Below are 8,959 nucleotides of genomic sequence, written 5' to 3'. Positions count from 1 at the left end.
AATTTACATGACACGTGAATGTGACTGGCAAAGTCCCATCAGGCGTGTCCCAGCAGTTTATAGCACAGTTAGTCAGAGGAAAGTTGGAAGTGAAGAAAAAGGAACAATTCCAGGCAGAGGAGGAAATGGGCAGGACAAGATGAGCAAGAAAAGAGGCCTAATATTTCTTCCCCCGCCCAAGACATACATATATAAATAGTGAGAGAGTGATTTCCCCTGCTCGCTGGGTGATACTCATTGGCTGCATCTCTCTGGGACCACGCACCATCCCTCCAAGATGTGGGCAAAGGTACTGTCTCATTTCTTTGTGCTGTAAGCTGCACTTTTCTGTTTAAGCTTCTGTATCCTCACTCTATAAGTTTCAGTAGGTGTACCTCACACCATGGGATATGTGGTTCACTTGCTTTAAATGACTTGTGTTCCTCAAGATAATCTTAACGTTTTACTAAAAATCTGAGTAAGAACCTGTCTGAAATAATGAGTACAATTCTGGTCACTGTAGCCAGAAAAGAGAAATCCAATGTAAACAATGCAATAAAAAGCTATTAGCATAGTGGGGGTGAGTCTGTTTTATAAAGGAGAGAGCAGCAGAGTTTGGTTTGTTTAACTTAGCAAAATGAAGGCCAAAAGGAAATATCATCACTCTGTGTGGATGTGTGCAGGAGAGTAGAGGAATGGGAAGGATGAGGGGAAATGAAAGGAGACAATTTCCAAAGAGACAGAAGAGCAATATATAGTAATGCCAGTATATATAAAAAAAAAGCAAGTGTGTGTATAGACTGGTTGTAAATAATATATACCTCTACAGGGAGAAGTTTCTAATGGTCAGAGAAGGGAAGTTCTAGATTAGTTTCTAATAGAGATATTAACAGCAGCTAACAGCTCCAGCCAAGAAGCAGTATAATTTGCATGATGGGTCAATGCTCAATAGGAAAGGAGAGAAAAAAAGATTAGAAATATAATTCCCAGATGAGCAGGAGCCAGGAACAAGGAACCACTGCTTTTCAAAGAGGTGAGATCGCGTCTTGGAGAAAAGCTGGGAGTCCAGCTGAGCATGAATTCAATGGGAGCTGGGAGCCAGCAGCGGCGGGTGCAGGGTAGGGTTGCCAAGTCCCATCTCCCACTGAGCTCCAAGCTCAGCAAGATTTGGGATAGTAATTCTGCTACTCAGGGAGATTAAATCTTGCCTCCTTGTGTGGTAGTGGTTGCACTGGATTGAACTGCTGCTTTCCCACTGATTTTAATAGCAATAAGAAGGTGCTATGGAAAGCCAGATGGGTTTTGCTTCAATTTGTGTTTTTTATATATATATATATATATATACACATACATATGTGTGTGTGTATAGACACAGATATATAGATACAGATATCCTGCAAAGTTACATCACCTGCAATGCTTACCCTCAAGAACTCAAGTCAGGGAGAAAGTTGCAGAAATGCAGAACAGACAAGGACACTGATGAATATATAAATAAAATATAAACAACACTGTGGCGCTTCTGGGAATAAAAAGAGGAAGACTGCAAACCTTAGTTTTGCTGATGCAATTCTTGTAATCAGGGGCAGGGCGACAGAAGCAGCCAGTATGTGAAGCAGTAACCCAAAACTGAAAGCGAGAGAAAAATAAGGAAGAAAAGGGGGAGGGAAAGTTTTATTTAAATGAAGAGAAATATTTACTTCTTTTTTCTTCTTCTCAGACAATTACGGGAAATTTTGCCAATGCAATTCATGGCTTGAATGCAAACCACTTGACAGACCAAGTCATTCAGAGAAGCAAGCGAATGATTCTGGATACTCTTGGAGTGGGGCTTCTGGGTACCAGCACCGAGGTCTGCCACAAAGTGACACAGTACAGCAAGGTACTGGCATTCATAGCATACCCTAAGGTTTAGCTTTAAGAAAAGCAAGGGAAAGTTTGGGCTATAAGGAGAGACTTTGTCATGGCGAAATTCTTTTGGGGATGGAAACAGAGACAAAGTGTTCTTCCCACTAGAAACAGGGAAACTTCATTGCTCCAGTTACTTTTAACTCCAGATGGGAGTTAAAAGTTCTGTGTTCAGACTCTATGCTTAGATCCCCCCACCACAAACACAGTTAATTAAAAATCCTTTTCTTTCTTTATTAAAAACATCAGCAAAGCAAACACCACTTATCACCAGACTTTCAAAAAAAGAGGGACTGTTAAAGGGATGGAAAATTAGTAGTGGGTTATTTCCAGTCCATAAATCATAATTGTTGTCTGAGTTACACTGGTCATGTTTCTCCTCTGGTCTTGCTCTCCTTGAGAGCTCTCCTCTAGTAGAGGAGCACTTGACCCTGAGGAGAAGCCTCCCCACCACAGGAGCACATCAATGAGGAGGAGTTTAGCCCACTGTTTTATCAGTCCAACCTGGGTTCCAGAGCTCCGTGTGCCAATGAGTCTCTTTGAACTTTTATTTAATTCCATAAAGATCTCTTCACTGGCTGAAAGATCTGCACAGCAAAAGCAAAAGAGCAGAGCCCTTTAACGTCATGGGGATATCAGCATCAGGAGGCCATTTATCATTTACCCAGGACCTACTAAAATACAGAAAACCAGAAACTTTAACTGGAGATGTTCCCCAACAACACGATGACAGTCCTGAGGGAACTGCCAATGGATGGTGAGAAGGGACATCAATGGCCAGAGGCTGTGTGAGGGTATTGAACGGCCAGCTGGATGGTGTTGGTCTGCCCCCTGAGGTCTGTTTGGAGGAAAAGGGCCTTGACACAAGGCAGCAGAAAACCAAGTTTCTTTTCATACTTTCTGAAAGAACAATATTTTTCATACGAAAGGGAACAGTTGGGTCCTGAGAGGGTATGATCTGATCTCGGTTACATCAGAGGTATGGCGCACGTTCATCCTTGCGTTCAGGACTTTGAATTAATTGATGTCAATTTGTTTCAGATCTACAGCTCAGATATATCCAGTACCATCTGGGGCCACTTGGATTTCCGACTGCCTCCTCTGTACGCAGCTTTTGTGAACGGAGTGGCTGTAAGTGGTGCTCTTTTATTTGCTCTTAAATCACACTAATTGGTGCCATTCTTGCTCTAGAGAGAACAGAATGCTCCTAAAACCTCAGTTTACTTTATTCTTCTGCCTGAAGCCTGCTACAAAACTTCCCTAGACTGTTCTCCTAATGTACTTCAGCATTCTTCCCATGAGACCGAGCTCAGGGTGTAATATATATCTGATCCAACTCAACAGCATCCCTTACCTTTAATGTGGGACTTGGGGCTGTTTTCAAAGGTCAGAACTCTGCAGCATGTTACAATCTTGCTATAGCCGCATTACAAAGAGGTACTCTAGCTCTCACTGATTTCACCGGGATCCAAATTTCATGCCAACTGACAAATTACAGTTACAGAAAAACAGAAATACAGACAGGTGCACATTTACGTACACACAACCTGGACTAGTGGAAAGTGTCCCTGCCCATGGCAGGGGGGGTGGAACTAGATGATCTTTAAGGTCCTTTCCAACTCTAACCATTCTATGATTCTGTGATATAATGTCACAAGGCAATTTAATCTTCAGTTACGCGGTTTGCAAAAGGCAATTATATATTTTGGACACATACTTTGTCATTAAAGCAATAACCAGTTCCCCAGGCATTTGTCTAAATTCAGATTGAGGCTGAAATCATTTGAAATTGAAAGATGTACAAGAGGTGGGGTAGACAAATTTGGCAATTATGCAAAACTAGAGAAGGTGACCAACCAAGGAAATGGCGATATTAAGCCTATCTAAATTAGAGTGACAACAAGATCAGAGGTCCAATTTGACACCTCATTTCCAATGTAGAGAAAATTACCTTGGAAATGAGATCTGGTACCTCTCAGCTCCTAGCAGTCAGCGTGACATTCAAATCTGGCTGATAGCATGTATATGATCATTCCGGTTTACATCTTGGTCACAGGTCAATTCTAAGCGCTTATTGAAGACGTCAGGAAGGCAGCTTACTGGGTATTTGGCATAACTGTCCTTATCCTGCACTGCAGGGCATCTTCCCAGCTGGCATCAAAGTTTTTCAAGGCAGGGATTGGGTTTTCTTCTGTCTGTTTGGAAATGCAATCCTCAGAAGTGCGTATTCCCAGTATCATGGGACAGGACAAGACCTTAGTGCTGGGGAGCCTTACCACCTTCCCAGTTTGCTCTGAAGTAAGACATGGGTGACTGGGCGTGAAAGTTCAGCTACTGAGGAATTACTATGTTATTAAAAATGCCGTTCCTGATGCTCTCAAGTCCTTGGGGGTTCTCAAAACTTTGGGGGCGTTCCAACAAGCAGCCAGGGCTTGGGGCATGGGAAAGAGGAGACAGGGTCTCTGGATTCTCTCAAGGGCTAAGCAGCTCGTCCCAGTTTTAAGGCTGTAGCTTTCTCCTACAGCAACCCCAGGGAGTCTGGTTCCTCGTGTGACTGGTCTTGTTGCTGAAAACTCAGGCTAATGTCTGACCTACATTTGCAGGCTCGTGCCTGTTGCCTGCGGGTGGTTGCACCAGAGAAGTTGTTCTGATATAACTTTGAACTAGCGGTATGGATTCAACTGCTACAGCTTTAATGGTGTGAGCCCTATCGGTGGCAGCAGCAGGCGCAGAACTGGGGAAATAACTCCATTATGTTTATGTATCGTTTTGGGGGAAGTGAATGTTCACCATCCACATGGTGGACCTAGAACTGCTGCTTTAATTATACCAGCCTCATCAAAGCAGCAAAAGCCTATCGTAGGAAAGAATAATCATCGTCATACTGGTTTTAGACTGGTGCCGCTTGAATTAGACTTATACTCCTTTGAGGCAAGATTTCTATTGCATTGCCACTGCTCACCGATCCATGTTGGGAGTAACGGTGTTCAAAAGAAAGGCTTTTGAAGTTTTGCTTTTGAAGGAAAATCTAGTTCTTCGGTCTTTTTGTTTTTATACCAGTTACAGTAGTTTAATTTGACTGAGCCAATCTTGCCAAGTCGGAGTTTATTTCTGATGATAAGACTTCTCTTTCCATTAGGTGCACTCGATGGATTTTGATGACACATGGCATCCAGCCACACACCCGTCCGGGGCTGTGCTCCCCGCCGTGATCGCGCTCGCTGAGGCCTTTCCTCGGGAGAAAAAAATCTCAGGTCTTGATCTGCTCTTAGCTTTCAACGTGGGAATCGAAGTGCAAGGCCGGCTGCTGCGCTTCTCCAGCGAAGCCAGGAATATTCCAAAAAGGTATGTAGTAGCGCTTCACGTTTTTTTTTTCTTGGTGTTACTATACTTAATCAAATGCCAGTTAAAGTACAAATGGCACAGTTATTCATATTTTCTGTGTAGCTTGTCTGGAAATTTAGGAAAAGTTCTTCTTAAACAAAATAACCAGATTATTGGATGAGGGAAAGGCTGTTGATATTGTATACCTGGACTTTCGAAAAGCATTCGATACTGTCCCCCATACAATTCTTGTGGAAAAACTGGCTTCACACGGCCTGGATGAGCATACGATCCGCTGGATCAAGCAATGGCTGACTGGAAGGTCCCAAAGAGTGGTGCTCAATGGATTTAAATCCAGCTGGCGGCCAGTCACAAGTGGTGTGCCTCAGGGCTCAGTGTTAGGACCATTTCTGTTTAATGTCTTTATTGATGATCTCGACAAGGACATAGGGTGTATCATCAGCAAGTTCGCAGATGACACCAAGTTAAGCAGGAGTGTTGATTCCCAGGAGAATAGGGAAGCTCTACAGAGAGACCTAGATAGATTGGAGCATTGGGCCAACATCAATGGCATGAGTTTCAACAAGGGCAAGTGCCAGGTTCTGCACTTGGGCCACAACAACCCCAAGCAGCGCTACAGGCTTGGGGAAGTGTGGCTGGAAAGCTGCCTGGAAGAAAGAGACCTGGGGGTTCTAATTGACAAGCGGCTGAATATGAGCCGGCAGTGTGCCCAGGTGGCCAAGAAAGCCAACAGCATCCTGGCTTGTATTAGAAATAGCGTGACCAGCAGAAGTAGGGAGGTGATTGTGCCCCTGTACTCAGCACTGGTGAGGCCACACCTCGAGTATTGTGTCCAGTTTTGGGCACCTCAATACAAGAGAGATATCGAGGTGCTGGAGCGAGTGCAGAGGAGGGCAACGAAGCTGGTGAAGGGCCTGGAGAATAAATCATATGAAGAGCGGTTGAAGGAGCTGGGACTGTTTAGTATGAGGAAGAGGAGGCTGAGGGGAGACCTCATCACTCTCTACAACTACTTGAAAGGACACTGTAGAGAGGTTGGTGCTGGTCTCTTCGCACAGGTAACTAATGACAGAACGAGAGGGAATGGCTTCAAGCTCCAGCAGGGTAGGTTTAGACTGAACATTAGGAAAGAATTTTTCACAGAAAGAGTGGTCGGGCACTGGAATAGGCTGCCCAGGGAGGTGGTTGAGTCACCATCCCTGGATGTGTTTAAGAGACATTTAGATGTGGTGTTGGGGGATATGGTATAGGGGAGAACTTTGTAGAGTAGGGTAGATGGTTGGACTCGGTGATCCCAAGGGTCTCTTCCAACCTGGATGATTCTATGATTCTAAAAATACACTTACGTAACTCCTTACAACTTAGCTAACAGATTTCTTTTTGAGAGTATTGATCCGCGCACAAGAAGGAAGCGATGATCTCCCCATTAATTAAAACCAGCAGCAAAAAGGCAACGTTTCACAGCACGGGTCTTGGGCTCTCATGAATACATACAATCAGTGCAACCAGTGGCTTGCTCTCAGCAGAATGGAGTCACCGGGGCTGGGCTCAGAGGATGGGGTTGTGCTTGAGGGAAAGCCTTGAAGTGCGGGATGGACTAGATGCCTTCTTGCTCTTTTCTGTATGTCCCACCAGTTTTGCTAAACTGGAGCAGAATAACACAACTTGCCTCCCCCAATATGTATAATTTACAGGTGACTATAAATTATTTACAAATAATTTATAGATTACTATAAACTGTGATGGTTTTGCCATTATCCTGTTCACTATGGCTTCAACTAGGAGTAGTCCTAACGTTTCGATTGCTTTCTGGGGAAGACCTATATATAAGACCTATTGTAGTGGTACTACTCCAGTTTAACTTGTTCCTGGGTAAAGATGACAACTTTTTCCATTAGGACCTCACGTGAATTCTGAACGTGTGTTTCTTTATGGTCCAATCTATCTTCCACAGCAGTGAAAGGAAAGTGTATATAGTGTATATTCAGGTGACTTTTTAAAATATAATAATGAAGAGGTTTTGTTTTCTCAGGTTTCACCCCCCGACTGTGGTTGGTACGATGGGGAGTGCAGCAGCTTGTGCCAAACTGCTAGCTCTTGACCAGCCAAAATGTAAAAACGCCTTGGCTATTGCTGCCTCCTACGCAGGTGCCCCGCTGGCTAACGCGGCAACCCAAACGAAGCCCCTCCACGTTGGCAACGCTGCCAAGCATGGACTGGAAGCAGCGTGCTTAGCATCCCAGGGCCTTCAAGGGAACAAACAGATCTTGGACATGGAGTCGGGGATAGGTGCCTTTTACACAGACTACAATCCACAGACTCTGCCAACCTTGCAGTCCTACCCCTGGCTGTTGGACCAGCAAGACGTGGCCATCAAACGCTTTCCCGCCCACCTTGGAACGCACTGGGTGGCGGATGCAGCATCTTCTGTTAGGAGGAAGCTTGTGGAGAGCAGCGACGACTTGCTCCCCCTTGATAAAATTGAGAAAGTCATTCTCAAAGTCCCAGAGGTCAAATACGTGAACAGACCCAGCCCCGCCTCCGAGCACGAAGCTCGACACTCCTTCCAGTTTGTTGCGTGCTCTGCTTTGCTGGATGGCAGCATGTCAGTCCAGTCCTTCACCAGTGAGAACGTTCACCGGCCGGCCTTACGGGAGCTCCTCGGCAGAATGCAGCTGGAGCACCCTCCAGATAACACCCCCAGCTTTGAGAGTCTTTACTGCGAAGTGAGCGTCACGCTTCGGGACGGCAGCACGATCAGCGACCGCTGCGACACGTTCTACGGACACTGGAGGAAACCTCTGAAAAAGGAGGACTTGGAGAAAAAGTTTCAATCCAACGCCTCCAGCGTCCTGCCCGCAGAAGCCATGGAAGGCATCATAGAGACCGTGTACAATCTGGAAAAAGTAGAGGACTGTTCTGTATTAAGTACGTTTTTATCAGGACAGTGGGCCAGAGCGCTGTCGGAGAAGATGCACTTCCTTTGAACGTTCCAACCGACACCTACACGCTGTTCCTAAGGCAAGCACAAACTTCAGGACAAACTCTCATTTTGTGACTCGAGCACTTCTAAATCGGACTCCTGTAACACAAGAGCCACGCTCATTCCAATATTGTGGTTTTTGACTAAGTAAATAATTTAGCAACCACGTGCACAGCTCAGCCGGGCTGAGCAGCAGATCCTCTGCTGGCACAGTCGACTTCAATTATCTTTATACCTCTAGAGGCAGAGCACTGCTTGCGCGCGATGCAAAAATTTCCCTGCTCTTCTGAAAAAAAAAAAAAAAAAAAAAGTCTGTTCCGCTTCTGTTAAATAACTCCACAAAGGAAATCCAAACCCTGGAGGAGTATGGAAATGCTGTCACCGTGAGAAGGACAGAGGATTGAAGCCTTTATCTATTTATTTCTGCAGATTTAGCTCCCAAAGCCTCCTTGGAGAGGCCACCTGCTACGTCAGAGCTTTAACGTCGGTGCTAAAATAAAGGCGGCATACAGGCAGAGGAGTAGCACTCGATATCATGTGGCGCATCCAGCCTTGCTGTTAAGGTTGGTCTCGCACTGACAAGGTAAATCCTTCCTGCTGACACCAGCTGCAGAGCAAGAGGGGACAACTCCACACTCCTCCTCATAAAAGCGCGATTTCCCAGTTCCATCTTTCGGCTGCCTGGTGGCTACAGGTTTGTTCCTGCTGCATTCCCGCTCCAGGTACAAGGTGCTCACTCAACAA

General features: G+C 45.2%; 1 protein-coding gene across 1 annotated transcript; it reads left to right on the top strand.

Moving 5' to 3' along the window:
• Positions 1-1,667: 1,667 nt before the first annotated feature.
• ACOD1 (aconitate decarboxylase 1) lies at positions 1,668-8,504 on the top strand. The gene is made up of 4 exons (XM_074155873.1): positions 1,668-1,861; positions 2,929-3,018; positions 5,027-5,232; positions 7,265-8,504. The coding sequence occupies exons 1-4, from the start codon at positions 1,784-1,786 to the stop codon at positions 8,217-8,219; spliced, it is 1,329 nt and encodes a 442-aa protein (XP_074011974.1). The 5' UTR covers positions 1,668-1,783; the 3' UTR covers positions 8,220-8,504.
• The last annotated feature ends 455 nt before the right edge of the window (positions 8,505-8,959 follow it).

Source organism: Numenius arquata, chromosome 1 (genome assembly GCF_964106895.1).
Source record: "Numenius arquata chromosome 1, bNumArq3.hap1.1, whole genome shotgun sequence".
NCBI classification, from domain to species: Eukaryota; Metazoa; Chordata; class Aves; order Charadriiformes; family Scolopacidae; genus Numenius; species Numenius arquata.
This window is presented reverse-complemented; position numbering and strand designations above follow the sequence as displayed.